The sequence below is a fragment of the Nicotiana sylvestris genome, chromosome 10, assembly GCF_000393655.2.
Source record: "Nicotiana sylvestris chromosome 10, ASM39365v2, whole genome shotgun sequence".
In the NCBI taxonomy this organism is placed as follows: domain Eukaryota; kingdom Viridiplantae; phylum Streptophyta; class Magnoliopsida; order Solanales; family Solanaceae; genus Nicotiana; species Nicotiana sylvestris.
Genome location: NC_091066.1, coordinates 73,534,840 through 73,556,812, shown reverse-complemented (window position 1 = coordinate 73,556,812; position 21,973 = coordinate 73,534,840). Strand labels below are relative to the sequence as shown.

The 21,973-nt window shown below is 43.4% G+C and overlaps 1 protein-coding gene across 1 annotated transcript in view; it reads left to right on the top strand.

The window, feature by feature from the left end:
* The window catches only part of LOC138879515 (uncharacterized), a 28,470-nt gene extending 6,942 nt beyond the window's left edge, over positions 1-21,528 (top strand). The window contains exons 2-7 of the mRNA XM_070159132.1: positions 10,279-10,867; positions 11,513-11,657; positions 13,219-13,518; positions 18,294-18,871; positions 19,517-19,661; positions 21,223-21,528. Coding sequence (XP_070015233.1) covers positions 10,279-10,867; positions 11,513-11,657; positions 13,219-13,518; positions 18,294-18,871; positions 19,517-19,661; positions 21,223-21,528 — 2,063 coding nt within the window. The remainder of the gene's footprint in view (positions 1-10,278; positions 10,868-11,512; positions 11,658-13,218; positions 13,519-18,293; positions 18,872-19,516; positions 19,662-21,222) is intronic.
* The last annotated feature ends 445 nt before the right edge of the window (positions 21,529-21,973 follow it).

The following is a 21,973-nucleotide window of genomic DNA, read 5'->3' as shown; positions in this document are numbered from 1 at the left end:
GATATTGCTAATTGGCATGCTTGATGAGGGCATGCATTTTAGAAAGGGCAATGTGATTGAGTTAATAATACATCATTGTATTGTGGAACTCTCCTATTTGATGAACTGTTGATATTCGAGCTTGTTTGGTGGCATAGAAGAGTTTTAGGAGTATCCCTCGTGGAACGATTGGGTATTAGAGGTGTGTTATATATTCAGGCGGTAGAATTGGGATCAGATATGGTGATTCGTGTACTATATGGATTTAGAGATTGGAATTCTCATAACATGTTATGTTGTGGTTGTAGGTCGCATGTATCAGCCTTATGTGGTGACTATCGGGGGTTTGGAGACTCGGATGGATCCTTTGTTGCTTAGTATGTTAGACTTTGATGTGATATTGGGGATGGACTGGTTGTCTCCGTGTCGTGTTATTCTGGACTGTTGCGCTAAGACGGCGATGTTGGCTATGCCGGGGAAGCCATTGATTGAGTGGCGAGATTCGATGGATTATGTTCCCAAAAGGGTCATTTTTCATTTTTGAAGACCCAGCGGATGATTGGGAAGGGTTGTCTTTCTTATTTGATTTTCGTGAGGGATGTCAGTGTAGAGACTCCTACCACTGATTCAGTTCTGGTGTTGAGGGATGTGTTGATTTGATTGTTATTGAGCTTATTAGTGTTCTGGGGTAATCTATGAGTTACCTTTTCGTGTTGCGGGGCGTTATGATTTATTGGTTATAAGTACGTACGGTGTGGTTCTATTGGGGTGTCATAGTGGAATTCGAGCGGGAAAAGTATTGGGTATTGCTCGGTGGATGGCATATCATTGTGTCCTTTCGGGTTTGTGTGGTGTTATGTCATTTGCTTCGCAGTGGTTATGATGATTTGCTTTTGGTTCTAGATATCAAATTGCATGTGGTTTTTTATTTTGAACATAATGACTTGAGGTGTTTCCTGTGGACCAGTGTTTGGATAAGGTTGCGCATTGTAGCGAGGTTGTGTGGAGGTATGATCCTTCGGGTTAGATTCATGTGTTCTAGTTCTACGATGTGTGATGGGTTCTCAGCATTGCGTTGGGGTGTTACTAGTGAGCTTGCAGTACAACTCTCTCATTTGAATCATCTTTCCATGATTTGAGTACATTTGGACTGTTGCTTATTGGTGTACGAGTCACACGAGTTGTGGATTTAGATTGCATCAATGTGTCATGTCACAAGAGTAGTTATGTTGGATGAGATGAGGTCATTGGGATCTATAATGAATACTATCAGATTCGATTTCAGCATGTTGGAAGGATAATATCGGGATTCGGTTTAGAAATTTGCTATGGTCCTTGCCGAAGGAGAGAGAGCTCCACGACTAGTTAATCTGAGGAATGGCTATGATTCTCTACGTGTTTTATTCATCATTGGCAGTACGAAAGTGTTGGAATGAGGCTTTGTTTGATGAGAGGTTTATTATCGGCATTCAGTTATTTTGAGCAGTTGCTGTGATATAAAGTTTTCACTATGAGTGTTCGAGTTGTATGGTATATCCTGTAATTTCCATCTTGAATTGTGTTTATGGCTTGCTACAGCGTGTTCAGATTTATTCGGTGTGTAGATGTGAGATTCTGATCTTATAGATAATTTCAGAAGTGGAAATTTGGTTCTAAGGTTTATGGTCTAGGTTGGATTGTGAAATTTTAGTTACATTGTGCTATCAGACCTATATGAGATAGGGTCACGTGGGATCACCCCCGGGTATGTGCATGGTAAGGTTACACAGCGATTTGATCATTTTCGGAACAACTCTGGGCACGTTCTAGGACCAACGTATGATTAAGTGGGGAGGATGTAACGACCTGCCTGGTCGTTTTATGAATTTCAACCCCGTTTCCCCCATTTCTGCTTCTTTATGTCTTGTTCAACTATATTTCATTGTATCGTGTTGGTTGGCTCGGGTTTGGAGTGTTATGAGATATTTACTCTCTTGAGTTGGCCATTTAGTTGGAAAAGTCAACCGGAAGTTGACTTGTGAGTGAACGATCTCGAAATTTGGTTTTTATGGTTCGGATAGCTTCGTTAGGTCATTTGGGACTTAAGAGCGTGATCGGAAAGTGTTTTGGAGGTCCGGGGTAGATTTAGGCTGGAATTGGCGAAATTGAAATTTTGGCGTCTTCTGGTTGGTAGTGGAAATTTTGATATCAGGGTCGGCATGGAGTTCCAGAAATTAGAGTAGGTCCTTGTGTCATTTGTGACGTGTGTGCAAAATTTTAGGTCATTCAGATGAGGTTTGATAGGTTTTTGGATCGATTGCGGAATTCGGAAGTTTATAATCCTTAAACTTGAATCCGAGGGTGATTTGGCGTTTCGATGTTGTTTTAAGTGTTCCGAAGATTGGAATAAGTTTGATAGTGATATGTGACTTGTTCATATTTTTGGATGAGGCCGCGGGGACCTCGGGATGATTTCGGATGGTTATCGGAAAGTTTGGAAATTGAAAGATGCAGCTAAAGCTTCTGGTTCTGTTATAACCGCACCTGCGATTAGGGGACCGCAGGTGCGACGTCCGCAGGAGTGAGGAAGCAGCCGCAGATGTGGCCGCAAGTGAAAAGGGCAGGAGCCGCAGGTGCAGAGGAGGGAACGTACCTGCGTGACCGTAGGTGCGGGTAGGTAGTCGCAAATGCTGTTAAGAGATTTTAAGTGAAAACCGCAGAAGCAGTTAGATGAGGCGCAGAAGCGGTCCCGCAGGTGCGAAAATGCTGGGAAAAATCTATATAAACCTCGCTTCGAGAATTTCAGTCTTTTACCCACCATTTGTGGCCGAGTTGGAGCTTGGGGACTTCAATTTCAAGAAGGAATTTAAGTGTTTTCAGTAAGGTAAGCTACTTGGACCTTGTATCTTTTGTTTGTGACAATTATTCCATGGTATAATCATGAAATTAATGGGGGAATTAGAGAAAAAATTGGGAGATTAGAGCTTGAGTTTTGGAGAGCTTTGAGTGGTGATTGAGGGGCCATTTGAGGTCTGATTTTGATATTCTTGGTATGTATAGACTCGTGGGAGGATAAGGATTTTATTGATGTAATTTTTATCGGATTCCGAGGCGTGGTCCCGGGGTCGGGTTTGACCAATTTCGGGATTCTTGATGTAATTTGATTATTTTCGTGTGGGCTTTGTTCCCTTAGCATATATTGACGTTATGGTTCTGATTTTGGTTAGATTCGGGGCATTTAGAGGCTGAATCGAGAGGCAAGGGCGTCGCGGGCTAGAGTTTGGCTTGGCTTGAGGTAAGTAACGCTTCCAAATTTGGTTCTGAGGGTTCAAAACCCCGAACTATGTATTCTATGATTATTATTGAGGTGATGCAAATGCCAAGTAACGGGCATGTGGGCGTGCACCGTGAGAATTGCGGCCTAGGTCATTCTATGGAACCACTTAGTGACTCTTTCTTGCTGATATCTGTGTTGTAATTATGTGATTAAGTTAATGAGCTGCATATCATGATTATCATGTTAAGGCTTCACGCCAATACTGTTGAAACCTGAGAGGTCATTTCTTGCTGTCATATCATTAGCTTCATTGATATTCTATACCCAGTCCTGTTCATGCATATTATATCATGCCTCAGTCTCGATTATTGTTATTTGAAACATCATATCATTGTTCGGGCTAGTATCATGACATTTTGAACCCGTGTGTGTGAGACTGAAGAGTAACGACTGAGTAAAGCCGAGAGCCTGATGTTGAGTGACAGTATAGGATCGGGCTACATGCCGCTGCGAGATATTAATCATGCCTTCGTTGGCTTGACATAGCACTTGGGCTAAGATGAGCCCCTCTGGAGTCTTTACACCCCCAGTAAGCGCAGTTGATATTATTGAGGGATGGACCTTCCCTGGACATGGATCTTGTCCGAAGTACTTATTATCTGGAGATGGATCTTCTCCATGATGGCTGGATTGGCCTGTCCCTCGTTACTGGAGACTGCTAGTCTCTGATGTGTATTTATTTTGGGATGGATCTTCCCTGGGCCTTGTGAGACATATACAGTACCGAGTGGTTGTGAGGTTGTTGTTATTATTATCTGGAGATGGATCTTCTCCATAGGCTGGAATGGCCTTCTCAGTACTGAGTGACTGTTGTCAGAGATGTATATATTCCGGGATGGATCTTCCCTAGGCCGTACACTCCATATACAGTTCTGAGCGGACAAGCATTTGAGATTGTGGGCACATGAGACACTCAACATGGTGCATTTCATACAATATGTGCATTGACTGTAGATGTAGAAGAGTTACACTTATTTCCCTTGTTCATACTTGCTCTATTTTACTATTCGAGCTGTTTATTTAATTGAAAGCATGCCTACATTTCTGTACATTATTTCTCTGTTATCCTTGAGGAGGTTGGGTTCATCACTACCAATCAGTCTAAAGGTTGGGCTTGTTACTTACTGAGTTGGTGTACTCACGTTACCCCCTACACCTCATGTACAGATTCAGGCACTTTGGATCCAATGACGGTGGTTGATCGAGGCTTCTGACTTAGGAAATTATTGAGGTATCTGCACAGCGTTCGCACACCTTGGCTCTCCACCTTATTTTCAAGTTGTATTTCAGTTGTTCCCTTAGACATTATAATAGACTATGTATTTTCCTTAGACGCTAATGCACTCAGTGACACCCCGGTTTTGGGTTGGATTGTATCTATTTCAATAAATTTCTTATGTTTCAAATAGTTCCTTAACTATTAAAAGCTTCCGTAAATATTTTCAAACTTATTATTATCATGTTGATTGTTGAGTTAAGGCTGGCCTAGTTTCACGATAGGCGCCATCATGACGGGTCGGGTTTTAGGATCGTGACATTATCCATAATTGCTTTTGTTTGCTATTAGTTAGTATTAATTTTTGGTGTGGTGTTTCGACGGTTTGTAGCAAGTTTGGATCAATTTTGTGGGTTGAAACATACAACATGAATATCGAATAGTTTTTACATGTTAGGCATGATGAAGGCAGAATAAAAATAAAAAACTACTAAATGACTTAATCTTGCCTTCTTCTTCCTTTATGGACAGAGAGCAAGAACCCATACTTAGAACACGAATTCATACGTAAGAAGCCCAGTTGGATCACTAATTCATAGATGAACAACTTCTAGAAAGGATCTCCCTCGAAAAGAGAATAAATACTATTATAGCTAGCCTCTGTTCTCTTGAATCGGTAGGCTCAATATGCTAAGGAAGCTTGGTCTACTTAGGGCTCATAGGATGTAGGACAAATAATAGAATTTCGCCGGCGAGATAAGTCCGGAAAAGCCTGACGGGCTAGAGGGTAGGCTTTAGAATGGTTTACTAAGACTCCATTATACTAAAATAGAATGATAAGTAAAAATAGTAAAAAGCCATATATATCTTATTAAATCATTATTGTTCATCTCCGTAGGTTCACACCGAAAATTGTCTCTCTGCATTCTTCAAAGTGGAGGTATGATTTGCATACATTATACCCTCGTCAGACCCTATTTATGGGATTATACTGAGTTTGTTGTTGCTCCGTAGGTTCGGACGATATCCTATCATATTGACCTAGACAAATTAGTCATAATACAATTCACATTGATCATTCGCAAAAACCTATTCTTTATTCTTCAATATATAATTTTACTCAAGACTTTATTTAATATTATTGATATTATTTTTCTTTCAAATTGTTAACACCTGATTCGGCATACACGTGCAACGCACGTGCCGAAAAACTAGTATATATATAAGTATCTAGTTAACCAAAAAAAAAAAATTCATTTGCACTCTTAGTTGATAGTCTAGTTTTTTGCCTTTATAATAATATAGTTATTTTACATTCTAGTTCGATTGATAGTCTTATTTTGCTAAGTTCAAAAATCTATTTCATGTTAAAACTAACTTGTCTTTAATTGAGTCTTTAAATTACTCATTACTATTTAATTCAATTTTCATCAAAATATCTTGCTAAATGACACATTTTCTCAAAGAGTAATTGATTTAGTGTTATATTGGAATGTAGTCATAGTATATATCTCATATTTAAGAAAAATCCGACAAAAACCTAAAAAAACCAACAAAAGCCAAATTAATAAAAAAAACGACTTAGTTGATTCGGTTTGATTTCAATATTTGAAAAACCTACTTAATTGCTTTGGTTCTTTTTAAGGAAAAATCAATCCAAACTAAATCATGAACATCCCTACAAGTATGTATAAATTTTGTTACTAATAGGTATTTGTTTGTTAACCATTTCTACATGGTCTATCTTGAAATAATTTCAATTTCTTTGAATAAATAGTTCTATTAACCAACGAGATACCCCAATCCACGGAGGATAAGATATTTTTATACTTAGAACTCGCAATAAGTAAAACAATAAAATTTAGTTTTGAAGTATAACTTGATGTTACCATTTTGATTTACTGATTTTTTTCTCTATAGTATTATAATTTCCAAATTTCTAATTGGTCATTTTATATTCTTCCAATTGATGAAGATCTCTTTGATGATATGATAACAAATGAAATTTGTTAATATAGTTAATGGTCCATCACACAGTTAAATCTTTTCAATTTTTTATTAATCTATTTAATTTGGTTTGCACAATATATGATATTCACTAACAATATATTGCTACAAACAAATATTTCGCATGGAAAAATGATATTATATAACCGTTTTCAAAATAATAGCCAAAAATTGTATATTTTTTATAAATATTTTTTTATGTATGTATATTTTGTATGTTATATACAAATTTTATACAATTTTTCGACCAACGAATATAAATAGTTTCAAACGCAGGCTAAAAGTGAAAAAATCACTCTACACGCCCCTACAGGAATGTGCTCTGGGACTGAAATAGTGTCCCCATTACTATTGTATCACTAACTTCATTCTCTTTCATTTTGTTAAAAGTTTGTTTTAGTGTAGATATCAACAAAAAGAAAACCAGGAGGAGAAGGAATGTTTTCATTGGGACTGACTTTTCAGGAGTTGGCAGTCGTCCCAAAACCTAGCAACACAATACTCCACCGAAAGAACCAAAGAGTCCATTCACCATCATGAGTAAACGAATGTAACCCCTCCAACAAAGGATAAGTGTTTGGAAAGTTGTTTGTAGTTGGAACAGTGTGAAGACGGTCTCGGAATGGATAACCAATAGTTCCGTTAGCTCCGTTAGGTGATTTCGGGGTTGGGGGCGTGTTCGGAATGTATTTTGGAGGTCCGTAGCTAATTTAGGCTTGAAATACCGAAGTTTATTTTTTTTTGAAGTTTCCGGTCCGATAGTGAGATTTTGATCCGAGGGTCGGAATGGAATTCCGGAAGTTGCAGTAGTTCCGTCATGTCATTTGGGATGTGTGTGTAAAATTTCAGGTCATTCGGACGTGGTTTGGTTAGGTTTTTGATCGAAAGCGTATTTTGAGGAAAATTGAAGTTCTTAGGCTTAAATTCTTGATTAATTCGAGTTTCCGATGTTGTTTTAGGTGTTTTAAGGATTGGTACAGGTATTAGGTGATATTAGTGCTTTTGGTTGAGGTCCCGGAGGTCTCGGGATAATTTCGGATGGTTGACAGAAGAATTTTAAAGTTGAAGAGTTGCAGATTTTTGCTGCTTTTGGTATTTCTGCGTCTGCGGTTTGGGGACCGCAGATGCGGCATAGGAGACCGCAGAAGCGGAATTTGGGTGTCCCTTCAGTGTCCGCAGATGTGAAAGTTCCACCGCAGATGCGGTTTCGCATCTGCGAAAGTAGTACCGCAGATGCGGCTCCTGTGCCATTTAATGAAAGTCGCAGATGCAACTAATGTTCCGCAGAAGCGGGACCGCAGATGCGGAAATCACTGGGCTGAAATATAAAATTCAAGGATTTAGTTTCAAAAGTTAGAAAAATCAAATTGGAGCTCGGGAGAGGGCGATTTTGAGAGGGATTTGAAGAGGAGATCATTGGGTAACGATTATTTACCCCTTTCTAGTTATATTCCATCAATCTATAGTTAATTTCATCATCTAAATTCGTATTGGGGATTAAATATTGGAAAAAATTGGAAGAAACTTTTTAGGCCGAATTATTGAGTTTTGAATGGGTTGTTGACATCTGATTTGAGAGATTTGTATATGGTTAGACTCGTGAAAGTACGAGGTTTCTGAAAATACTAATTTCACCCGGTTCCGAGAGGTTGGCCTGAGGGGTGTTTTGGTCATTTTACCTAATTTCGCGTCTTAGCTTTGAATTAAATCGTAGAATCAGTTGTTTGAGATGTTATTTATGATATGTAATTGAATTGAATAGATTTGGACCATTTGGAGTCAGATACCCATGGCAAACGTGTGGTTTCGAGTTGATTTTGGAGCTGGTTTGAGGTCAGTGACTTGTCTAACCTTGTGTGGGGGACTTTCCCCTTAGGATATGATATATTTGATAATTGAAATGTCTTGTACGTGAGGTGACGAGCGCGTACCTGAGCAAATTGTTGAAAATCCGGCTTTTCCTTAAGTATTTCAATTGAGTTTTTTTTCCTGTTTTATTCTACTTGTGAATTTAGCCTGTTGCTAGTTTAGAGAAGCATGTTTAGTTGACCTAATTGCCTATTTGCTTAAACTGACGTAATTGCATTATGTGGAGCATGTTAGGCTAGGATTAACTGCTTACTTGGTACGAAATTTAGCTTAATTGGGTATTCTTGTGTTGCTGTTGTGTGCTTTACTTTGGGACTACGGGACGACATCCCGGGAGATCCCATGTACGTATTTATGATATGGTTGTTTCTATGTATTTTACAATAGGACTACGGGACGACATCCCGGGAAATCACCTGTACGTATTTATGATCTGGACTGAGGTGCGGGATACCAAGAGATCCCTAGTGTATTTATTGAGGATACCAACAGATCCTCGGGATACCAAGAGATCCCTGTCATATATATTGAGGATACCAAGAGATACCTAGTGTTCATATTGAGGATACCAAGAGATCCTCGGGATACCAAGAGATCCCTAATGTATTTATTGAGGATACCAAGAGATCCTCGGGATATCAAGAGATCCCTAGCATATATATTAAGGATACCAAGAGATCCTCGTGATACCAAGAGATCCCTAGTGTTCATATTGAGGATACCAAGAGATCCCCGGTTGTTATCTTTGCTGTGAGCGATGTTTTTCCTTGTGTTATGCCCTTACATCTATTTCCGTTATTGTACTCTTATCATACTGTATAGGTTCTTACTGTGGATTCTCAATTATACTGTTTATCTTATCCTATCATTCTTATTATTATTTACCTCAGTAGGGCCCTGACCTTCCTTGTCACTACCCAACCGAGGTTAGGCTTGGCACTTACTGAGTACCGCTGTGGTATACTCATGCCCCTTCTGCGCATGTTTTTCATGTGCAAATCTAGGTACCGCTAATCAGGCCTACTATCGTTGAGGGGGGCGACTGCTTAGAGACTCCGAGGTACATCTGCTGCGTCCGCAGACCAAGAAGTCCCTTTCTATTCTTGCTTTTATTATTTAGCCCTTCTGTACTTCTCTGTTCTTCATTAGAAATTCCGGAGTTAGAGCCATGTAGTATTGTTTTTCTTAGCTTGTGATTCATGGGTTTCCGGGTCTTGGATTTATATTTGGTATTAAGAGTTAAACATGGTGTATGCCGAGCGGCACATTTACACATTGTTATTGCTTTATTTCTGTTTTTAAATTGTTTTACTTCCGCAAGTTTGGTTATCTTCCGCAAAGTTAGGCTTACCTAGTCGTAGAGACTAGGTGCCGTCACGATAGTTCATGGAGGGCGAACCAGGGTCGTCACAAGTTGGTATCAGAGCTCTAGGTTCATAGGAGTCATGGATCACAAGCCGGTTTATTAGAGTCTCGCTGATAGGTACGGAGACGTCTGTACTTATCTACGAGAGGCTATGTAACTGTTAGGAAAATTCACCTTCATTTGATTTCCTTGTCGTGCGATAATTTTTGACATCACAATTCTAAACTTCTGTCTTCTATTCTCTCATAGATGGTGAGGACACGTGCTACCCGAGACGATCAGGCACCCGCGCCCCTACTGCAGCCGTTAGAGGCCGGGGCCAGGGTAGAGGCCGAGGATACGCACGTGGTGCAGCCAGAGCACCTGCGCGAGCTGCCGCCGAGGTACCACCAGTGGATCCAGCCGGAGTCCAGGCACCTGACACGCCTACTGCTACTACCACTCCAGCTCTCTAGGAGACTCTGGCATAGTTCATGAGTATGTACACCACCTTGGCTCAGGCAAGGTTGTTTCCCCTTGCTGCAGCCACATCCCAGGCAGGGGGAGGAGTACAGACTCCCGCTGCCCGCAGTCCTGAGCAGCGAGTGCATGTTGAGAAGGTCCCAGAGATCATTCTAGCACCGCCTGCTGTGCCAGTCCAGCCCGAGGACGGGGCAGCTGCTTCAGAGGATGAGCAGCGAAGACTTGAGAGGTTTAAGAAGTATGATCCTCCGGTATTCAGTGGACTAGCATCAGATGATGCCTTGGGATTTCTGGAGGAGTGCCACCGTATCCTTCGCACTATAGGTATATCAGGATCGAGCGGGGTTTCCTTCACTACCTTCCAGCTTCGGGGAGCCGCCTATGAGTGGTGGCGCACCTATGAGTTAGACAGTCCAGACGAGGCTGCTTCACTGACTTGGATTCAGTTCTCAAAGCTGTTCATGAGAGAGTTTGTTCCAAAGAGCCTCAGGAACGTGTGGTGTGCAGAGTTTAAGGATTTGTGCCAGGGCATTATGACTGTTTCAGAGTATGCAATCCGTTACACCAGATTGGCTAGGCATGCACCAGCCTTGGTTTTCACTGTTTGCAAGAGGGTTTGCCGGTTTATTGAGGGGCTCATTCCCAGCATCAGGTCTAGCATGGCTCATGAGTTGGAGATGGACATCTCTTATCAGTAGGTGGTGAGCATTGCTAGGAGGATTGAGGGTATGCATGCTAGGGAGAGATAGGAGAGGGAGGCCAAGAGGTCTCGAGAGTCGGGCCATTATTCTGGTGCCCGTACCCCAGCTTTCGGTCGTCATGGTAAGGGTTATATAAGCTGCCTCATTCATTCAGCTCTTCCAGCAGCCAGCAGTGCTCCAGCTCCTCCTAGGCCTCAGGAGCCGTATTATGCACCTTCGATTTCTAGCGCGCCTCCTGTGCGGGGTGTTTTTAGAGGTCAGTCCAGTAGACCTGGCCCTAGCCAGTCACAGTCACCACATCCTCCTAGAGCTTTTTTTGAGTGTGGTGACACACGCCACGTGGTGAGGGATTGCCCTAGACTTGGAAGGAGTGCACCTCCACAGACTTCCCAGCCACAACGTACCCCGCAGAGTTCTCAGGCTATGGTTACAGCTCCAGTTGCTACCCCACCTGCTCAGCCAGCTAGAGGTGGAGGTCGGGGAGGTAAAGGTCACCCTAGAGGGGGAGGCCAGGCTCGATACTATGCCCTTCCTGCCCGTACCGAGGCTGTTGCCTCCGACTCTGTCATTATAGGTATTATATTGGTTTGTCACAGAGATGCATCGGTTCTATTCGATCTAGGATCTACTTATTCTTATGTCTCTTCTTATTTTGCTTCACATTTGGGGGTATCTCGGGATTCTTTGAGTTTCCCTGTTTATGTTTCTACTCCTGTGGGAGATTTTCTCGTTGTGGACCACGTTTATCTGTCGTGTTTGGTTGCTCTTAGTGGTTTTGAGACCAGAGCCGATTTATTGTTACTCAGCATGATTGATTTTGATATTATCTTGGGCATGGACTGGTTGTCGCCCCATTATGCTATTCTTGATTGCCATGCCAAAACCGTGATGCTGGCTATGCTAGGTGTACCGCGTGTTGAGTGGAGGGGTACCTTAGATTACACCCCCAGTAGAGTCATTTCTTTTCTTAAAGCTCAATGTATGGTTGAGAAGGGGTGTGACGCATATTTAGCATATGTGAGAGATGTCAGTATTGATACCCCTTCAGTTGATTCAGTTCTAGTAGTACGGGACTTTCTCGATGTGTTTCCAGTTGACCTTCTAGGCATGCCGCCTGATAGAGATATTGATTTTGGCATTGATCTGTTGCCGGGCACTCAGCCCATTTCTATTCCTCCGTATCGTATGGCTCCTCCTAAGTTGAAGGAGTTGAAAGATCAGTTACAAGAATTGCTCGATAAGGGTTTTATTAGGCCTAGTGTATCACCTTGGGGTGCTCCTGTCTTGTTTGTGAAGAAAAAAGATGGTTCTATGCGGATGTGTATTGATTATCGCCAGTTGAACAAGGTAACCGTGAAGAACCGTTATCCTTTGCCTCATATTGATGATCTGTTTGACCAACTTCAAGGTGCACATGTGTTTTCTAAGATTGATTTACGCTCAGGTTACCATCAGTTGAAGATCCGGGAGCCAGATATCCCGAAGACTGCTTTCAGGACTCGGTATGGTCATTACGAGTTCCTTGTTATGTCATTTGGGTTGACCAATGCCCCAGCAGCCTTTATGCATTTGATGCACAGTGTGTTTCGGCCGTATCTTGACTCGTTCATCATTGTCTTTATTGATGATATTCTAGTGTATTCCCGGAGTCGGGAAGATCATGAGCAGTACCTGAGGATTGTGCTTCAGACTCTGAGAGAGAAGAAGTTATATGCTAAATTCTCAAAATGTGAGTTTTGGTTGGATTCAGTGGAATTCTTAGGCCACGTGGTATCGAGTGAGGCATTCAGGTGGATCCGAAAAAGATATGGGTCGTGTAGAGTTGGCCCAGACCATCCTCAGCTATAGAGATCTGCAGTTTCCTTGGTTTGGCGGGTTACTACCGTCTTTTTGTGGAGGGGTTTTCATCGATTGCAGCCCCTATGACCAGATTGACCCAGAAGGGTGCTCCGTTTCAGTGGACGGATGAGTGTGAGGCGAGCTTTCAGAATCTCAAGACAGCTTTGACCACAACCCCAATTTTGATACTGCCTACAGGTTCAAGGTCTTATACAGTCTATTGTGATGCCTCCAGGGTTGGCCTCGGAGCAGTGTTGATGCAGGATGGTAGGGTGATTTCCTATGCGTCCAAATAGTTGAAGATACATAGAAGAACTACCCTGTCCACGACCTTGAGTTAGTTTCCATTGTTCACGCTCTGAAGATTTGGCACCATTATTTATACGGGGCTCCCTGTGAGATTTATACTGACCATCGGATCTTGTAGCACTAGTTTAAGCAAAAGGATCTAAATTTGCGCCAGAGGAGGTGGTTGGAGTTGCTAAAGGACTATGATATCACTATTTTGTATCACCCGGGCAAGGCCAATGTGGTGGCCGATGCTTTTAGTCACTGGGCAGAGAGTTTAGGGAGTTTGGCTTACTTACCAGCATCAGAGAGGCCTATGGCGATGGATATTCAGGCCTTAGCCAGCCAGTTTGTGAGATTGAATCTTTTGGATCCCAGTCAGGTTCTAGCTTGCGTGGTTTCTCGGTCTTCTTTATTTGATCGTATCAGGGAGCGACAGTATGATGACTCTCATTTGCTTGTCCTCAAGGACAAGGTTTAGCACGGTGATGCTAGAAATGTGACCATTGGTTACGTTGGGGTATTGAGGATGCAGGGTCGGATTTGTGTACCCAATGTTGAGGGGCTTCGGGAGTTGATTCTGGAGGAGGCATATAGCTCGCAGTATTCCATTCATCTGGGTGCCACGAAGATGTATCAGGATATGAGGCAACACTATTGGTGGAGGCGGATGAAGAAAGATATAGTTGGATTTGTAGCTCGGTGTCTCAATTGTCACCAGGTGAAGTATGAGCACCAGAGACTGGGTGGGTTGCTTCAGCAGATAGAGATTCCGGAGTGGAAGTGGGAGCGGATCACCATGGACTTTGTAGTTGGGCTCCCACAGACTTTGAAGAAATTTGATACTATTTGGGTGATTGTGGATCGGCTGACCAAGTCCGCTCATTTCATTCCTGTGTGTACTACGTATTCTTTAGAGCGGTTGGCGGAGATTTATATCCGGGAGATTATTCGTCTGCGTGGTATTCCAGTTTCCATCATTTCAGATAGAGGTACCAAGTTCACATCACGGCTCTGGAGGGCTGCACAGCATAAGTTAGGTACTCGGGTAGAGTTGAGTACAATATTTCACCCTCAAACAGACGGACAGTCCAAGCGCACTATTCAGATTCTTGAGGATATGCTTCGTACGTGTGTGATTGAGTTTGGAGGGTCTTGGGATCAATTCTTGCCATTGGCGGAGTTTGCTTACAACAACAACTATTTGTCCAGCATTCAGATGGCACCGTATGAGGCTTTATATGGTAGGCGTTGTAGATTTCCGGTGGGTTGGTTTGAGACGGATGAGGCCAGACTATTGGGCACAGACTTGGTTCAGGATGCTTTGGAGAAGGTTAAGGGGATTCAGGATAGACTCCGTACAACCCAGTCCAAACAGAAGAGTTACGCGAACCGGAAGGTTCACGATGTTTCCTATATGGTTGGAGAGCGGGTTCTGTTTTGGGTCTCGCCTATGAAGGGCGTTGTGAGGTTTGGGAAGAGAGGGAAGCTGAGTACGAGGTTTATTGGCCCTTTTGAGATATTGACGCGTGTTGGGGAGGTTGCTTATGAGCTAGCCTTACCTCCCAGCTTGGCAGGAGTTCATCCAGTATTTCATGTTTCGATGCTCCGGAGGTATCACAGCAACCCGTCGCACGTGTTGGATTTCAGTTCAATCCAGTTGGACAAGGATCTATCTTATGTTGAGGAGCCGGTGGCAATATTGGACAGGCAGATTAGAAAGTTGAGGTCAAAGAACATTTCTTCGGTAAAGGTTCAGTGGCGGGGCTAGCCGGTCGAAGAGGCGACCTGGGAGACCGAGCAGGATATGCGAAGCCGTTACCCTCATCTTTTCACTACTTCAGGTATGTCTCTATGCTTGTTCAAGGACGAACGAATGTTTAAGTGTAGGAGGATGTGACGACCCAGCCGACCGTCTTAAGAATTAACGCCCCAATCCCCTATTAACTGCTTCCCCAAGTTTAATTCTGCTAATTCGATTTGCCAAGATGTTCGGTTTTGAGTTTCGGAGAGTTTTGGGACACTTAGTCCATAAATGAGAGCTTAAGTGTTGGAATGTTGTTCGTAGTCGGAACAGTGTGAAGACGACCCCGGAATAGAAATCTAATGGTTCCGTTAGCTCCGTTAGGTGATTTGGGGTTGGGAGCGTGTTCAGAATGTGTTTTGGAGGTCCGTAGCTAATTTAGGCTTGAAATACTGAAGATATTTTTTTGAAGTTTCCGGTCCGATAGTGAGATTTTGATCCGAGGGTCGGAATGGAATTCCGGAAGTTGCAGTAGTTCCGTCATGTCATTTGGGATGTGTGTGTAAAATTTTAGGTCATTCGGACGTGGTTTGGTTAGGTTGTTGATCAAAAGCATATTTTGAGGAAAATTGGAGTTCTTAGGCTTAAATCCTTGATTAATTCGAGTTTCCGATGTTGTTTTAGGTGTTTTAAGGATTGGTACAAGTTTGAATAAGGTATTAGGTGATATTGGTGCTTTTGGTTGAGGTCCCGGAGGCCTCGGGGTGATTTCAGATGGTTGACGAAAGAATTTTAAAGTTGAAGAGTTACAGATTTTTGCTGCTTCTGGTATTTCTGCATCTGTGGTTTAGGGACCGCAGATGCGGTTTAGGAGATCGCAGAAGCGGAATTTGGGTGTCCCTTCAGTGTCTGCAGATGCGGAAGTTCCACCGCAGATGCGGTTTCGTATCTGCGAAAGTAGTACCGCAGATGTGGCTCCTATGCCATTTAATGAAAGTCGCAGATGCGACCAATGTTTCGCAGAAGCGGGACCGCAGATGCGGAAATCACTAGGCTGAAATATGAAATTCAAGGGTTTAGTTTCAAAAGTTAGAAAAATCAAATTGAAGCTCGAGAGAGGGCGATTTTGAGAGGGATTTGAAGAGGAGATCATTGGGTAACGATTCTTTACCCCTTTCTAGTTATATTCCATCAATCTATAGTTAATTTTATCATCTAAATTCGTATTGGGGATTAAAAATTGGGAAAAATTGGAAGAAATTCTTAGGCCGAATTATTGAGTTTTGAATAGGTTGTTGACATCCGATTTGAGAGATTCTTATATGGTTAGATTCGTGAGAGTACGAAGGTTGTAAAAATGTTAATTTCACCTGGTTCTGAGACGTTGGCCTGAGGGGCGTTTTGGTCATTTTACCTAATTTCGCGTCTTAGCTTTGAATTAAATCATGGAATCAGTTGCTTGAGATGTTATTTACGATATGTAATTGAATTGAATAGATTTGGGCCATTTGGAGTCGGATACTCTTGGCAAACGTGTGGTTTCAAGTTGATTTTGGAACCGGTTCGAGGTAAGTGGCTTGTCTAACCTTGTGTGGGGGACCTTCCCCTTAGGATATGATATATTTGATAATTAAAATGCCTTGTACGTGAGGTGACGAGCGCGTACTTGAGCAAATTTTTGTAAATCCGATTTTTCCTTAAGTATTTCAATTGAGTTCTTTTTCCTGTTTTATTCTACTTGTGAATTTAGCCTGTTGCTAGTTTAGAGAAACATGTTTAGTTGACCTAATTGCCTATTTGCTTAAACTGCCTTAATTGCATTATGTGCAGCATGTTAGGCTAGGATTAACTGCTTACTTGGTACGAAATTTAGCTTAATTGGGTATTCTTGTGTTGTTACTGTGTGCTTTACTTTGGGACTACGGGACGGCATCCAGGGAGATCCCCTGTACGTATTTATGATCTGGTTGTTGCTGTGTATTTTACAATAGGACTACGGGACGACATCCCGGGAAATCACCTGTACGTATTTATGATCTGGACTGAGGTGCGGGATACCAAGAGATCCCTAGTGTATTTATTGAGGATACCAACAGATCCTCGGGATACCAAGAGATCCCTGTCATATATATTGAGGATACCAAGAGATACCTAGTGTTCATATTGAGGATACCAAGAGATCCTCGGGATACCAAGAGATCCCTAATGTATTTATTGAGGATACCAAGAGATCCTCGGGATATCAAGAGATCCCTAGCATATATATTAAGGATACCAAGAGATCCTCGTGATACCAAGAGATCCCTAGTGTTCATATTGAGGATACCAAGAGATCCCCGGTTGTTATCTTTGCTGTGAGCGATGTTTTTCCTTGTGTTATGCCCTTACATCTATTTCCGTTATTGTACTCTTATCATACTGTATAGGTTCTTACTGTGGATTCTCAATTATACTGTTTATCTTATCCTATCATTCTTATTATTATTTACCTCAGTAGGGCCCTGACCTTCCTTGTCACTACCCAACCGAGGTTAGGCTTGGCACTTACTGAGTACCGCTGTGGTATACTCATGCCCCTTCTGCGCATGTTTTTCATGTGCAAATCCAGGTACCGCTAATCAGGCCTACTATCGTTGAGGGGGGCGACTGCTTAGAGACTCCGAGGTACATCTGCTGCGTCCGCAGACCAAGAAGTCCCTTTCTATTCTTGCTTTTATTATTTAGCCCTTCTGTACTTCTCTGTTCTTCATTAGAAATTCCGGAGTTAGAGCCATGTAGTATTGTTTTTCTTAGCTTGTGATTCATGGGTTTCCGGGTCTTGGATTTATATTTGGTATTAAGAGTTAAACATGGTGTATGCCGAGCGGCACATTTACACATTGTTATTGCTTTATTTCTGTTTTTAAATTGTTTTACTTCCGCAAGTTTGGTTATCTTCCGCAAAGTTAGGCTTACCTAGTCGTAGAGACTAGGTGCCGTCACGATAGTTCATGGAGGGCGAACCAGGGTCGTCACAAGTTGGTATCAGAGCTCTAGGTTCATAGGAGTCATGGATCACAAGCCGGTTTATTAGAGTCTCGCTGATAGGTACGGAGACGTCTGTACTTATCTACGAGAGGCTATGTAACTGTTAGGAAAATTCACCTTCATTTGATTTCCTTGTCGTGCGATAATTTTTGACATCACAATTCTAAACTTCTGTCTTCTATTCTCTCATAGATGGTGAGGACACGTGCTACCCGAGACGATCAGGCACCCGCGCCCCTACTGCAGCCGTTAGAGGCCGGGGCCAGGGTAGAGGCCGAGGATACGCACGTGGTGCAGCCAGAGCACCTGCGCGAGCTGCCGCCGAGGTACCACCAGTGGATCCAGCCGGAGTCCAGGCACCTGACACGCCTACTGCTACTACCACTCCAGCTCTCTAGGAGACTCTGGCATAGTTCATGAGTATGTACACCACCTTGGCTCAGGCAGGGTTGTTTCCCCTTGCTGCAGCCACATCCCAGGCAGGGGGAGGAGTACAGACTCCCGCTGCCCGCAGTCCTGAGCAGCGAGTGCATGTTGAGAAGGTCCCAGAGATCATTCTAGCATCGCCTGCTGTGCCAGTCCAGCCCGAGGACGGGGCAGCTGCTTCAGAGGATGAGCAGCGAAGACTTGAGAGGTTTAAGAAGTATGATCCTCCGGTATTCAGTGGACTAGCATCAGATGATGCCTTGGGATTTCTGGAGGAGTGCCACCGTATCCTTCGCACTATAGGTATATCAGGATCGAGCGGGGTTTCCTTCACTACCTTCCAGCTTCGGGGAGCCGCCTATGAGTGGTGGCGCACCTATGAGTTAGACAGTCCAGACGAGGCTGCTTCACTGACTTGGATTCAGTTCTCAAAGCTGTTCATGAGAGAGTTTGTTCCAAAGAGCCTCAGGAACGTGTGGTGTGCAGAGTTTAAGGATTTGTGCCAGGGCATCATGACTGTTTCAGAGTATGCAATCCGTTACACCAGATTGGCTAGGCATGCACCAGCCTTGGTTTTCACTGTTTGCAAGAGGGTTTGCCGGTTTATTGAGGGGCTCATTCCCAGCATCAGGTCTAGCATGGCTCATGAGTTGGAGATGGACATCTCTTATCAGTAGGTGGTGAGCATTGCTAGGAGGATTGAGGGTATGCATGCTAGGGAGAGATAGGAGAGGGAGGCCAAGAGGTCTCGAGAGTCGGGCCATTATTCTGGTGCCCGTACCCCAGCTTTCGGTCGTCATGGTAAGGGTTATATAAGCTGCCTCATTCATTCAGCTCTTCCAGCAGCCAGCAGTGCTCCAGCTCCTCCTAGGCCTCAGGAGCCGTATTATGCACCTTCGATTTCTAGCGCGCCTCCTGTGCGGGGTGTTTTTAGAGGTCAGTCCAGTAGACCTGGCCCTAGCCAGTCACAGTCACCACATCCTCCTAGAGCTTTTTTTGAGTGTGGTGACACACGCCACGTGGTGAGGGATTGCCCTAGACTTGGAAGGAGTGCACCTCCACAGACTTCCCAGCCACAACGTACCCCGCAGAGTTCTCAGGCTATGGTTACAGCTCCAGTTGCTACCCCACCTGCTCAGCCAGCTAGAGGTGGAGGTCGGGGAGGTAAAGGTCACCCTAGAGGGGGAGGCCAGGCTCGATACTATGCCCTTCCTGCCCGTACCGAGGCTGTTGCCTCCGACTCTGTCATTATAGGTATTATATTGGTTTGTCACAGAGATGCATCGGTTCTATTCGATCTAGGATCTACTTATTCTTATGTCTCTTCTTATTTTGCTTCACATTTGGGGGTATCTCGGGATTCTTTGAGTTTCCCTGTTTATGTTTCTACTCCTGTGGGAGATTTTCTCGTTGTGGACCACGTTTATCTGTCGTGTTTGGTTGCTCTTAGTGGTTTTGAGACCAGAGCCGATTTATTGTTACTCAGCATGATTGATTTTGATATTATCTTGGGCATGGACTGGTTGTCGCCCCATTATGCTATTCTTGATTGCCATGCCAAAACCGTGATGCTGGCTATGCTAGGTGTACCGCGTGTTGAGTGGAGGGGTACCTTAGATTACACCCCCAGTAGAGTCATTTCTTTTCTTAAAGCTCAATGTATGGTTGAGAAGGGGTGTGACGCATATTTAGCATATGTGAGAGATGTCAGTATTGATACCCCTTCAGTTGATTCAGTTCTAGTAGTACGGGACTTTCTCGATGTGTTTCCAGTTGACCTTCTAGGCATGCCGCCTGATAGAGATATTGATTTTGGCATTGATCTGTTGCCGGGCACTCAGCCCATTTCTATTCCTCCGTATCGTATGGCTCCTCCTAAGTTGAAGGAGTTGAAAGATCAGTTACAAGAATTGCTCGATAAGGGTTTTATTAGGCCTAGTGTATCACCTTGGGGTGCTCCTGTCTTGTTTGTGAAGAAAAAAGATGGTTCTATGCGGATGTGTATTGATTATCGCCAGTTGAACAAGGTAACCGTGAAGAACCGTTATCCTTTGCCTCATATTGATGATCTGTTTGACCAACTTCAAGGTGCACATGTGTTTTCTAAGATTGATTTACGCTCAGGTTACCATCAGTTGAAGATCCGGGAGCCAGATATCCCGAAGACTGCTTTCAGGACTCGGTATGGTCATTACGAGTTCCTTGTTATGTCATTTGGGTTGACCAATGCCCCAGCAGCCTTTATGCATTTGATGCACAGTGTGTTTCGGCCGTATCTTGACTCGTTCATCATTGTCTTTATTGATGATATTCTAGTGTATTCCCGGAGTCGGGAAGATCATGAGCAGTACCTGAGGATTGTGCTTCAGACTCTGAGAGAGAAGAAGTTATATGCTAAATTCTCAAAATGTGAGTTTTGGTTGGATTCAGTGGAATTCTTAGGCCACGTGGTATCGAGTGAGGCATTCAGGTGGATCCGAAAAAGATATGGGTCGTGTAGAGTTGGCCCAGACCATCCTCAGCTATAGAGATCTGCAGTTTCCTTGGTTTGGCGGGTTACTACCGTCTTTTTGTGGAGGGGTTTTCATCGATTGCAGCCCCTATGACCAGATTGACCCAGAAGGGTGCTCCGTTTCAGTGGACGGATGAGTGTGAGGCGAGCTTTCAAAATCTCAAGACAGCTTTGACCACAACCCCAATTTTGATACTGCCTACAGGTTCAAGGTCTTATACAGTCTATTGTGATGCCTCCAGGGTTGGCCTCGGAGCAGTGTTGATGCAGGATGGTAGGGTGATTTCCTATGCGTCCAAATAGTTGAAGATACATAGAAGAACTACCCTGTCCACGACCTTGAGTTAGTTGCCATTGTTCACGCTCTGAAGATTTGGCACCATTATTTATACGGGGCTCCCTGTGAGATTTATACTGACCATCGGATCTTGTAGCACTAGTTTAAGCAAAAGGATCTAAATTTGCGCCAGAGGAGGTGGTTGGAGTTGCTAAAGGACTATGATATCACTATTTTGTATCACCCGGGCAAGGCCAATGTGGTGGCCGATGCTTTTAGTCACTGGGCAGAGAGTTTAGGGAGTTTGGCTTATTTACCAGCATCAGAGAGGCCTATGGCGATGGATATTCAGGCCTTAGCCAGCCAGTTTGTGAGATTGAATCTTTTGGATCCCAGTCAGGTTCTAGCTTGCGTGGTTTCTCGGTCTTCTTTATTTGATCGTATCAGGGAGCGACAGTATGATGACTCTCATTTGCTTGTCCTCAAGGACAAGGTTTAGCACGGTGATGCTAGAAATGTGACCATTGGTTACGTTGGGGTATTGAGGATGCAGGGTCGGATTTGTGTACCCAATGTTGAGGGGCTTCGGGAGTTGATTCTGGAGGAGGCATATAGCTCGCAGTATTCCATTCATCTGGGTGCCACGAAGATGTATCAGGATATGAGGCAACACTATTGGTGGAGGCGGATGAAGAAAGATATAGTTGGATTTGTAGCTCGGTGTCTCAATTGTCACCAGGTGAAGTATGAGCACCAGAGACTGGGTGGGTTGCTTCAGCAGATAGAGATTCCGGAGTGGAAGTGGGAGCGGATCACCATGGACTTTGTAGTTGGGCTCCCACAGACTTTGAAGAAATTTGATACTATTTGGGTGATTGTGGATCGGCTGACCAAGTCCGCTCATTTCATTCCTGTGTGTACTACGTATTCTTTAGAGCGGTTGG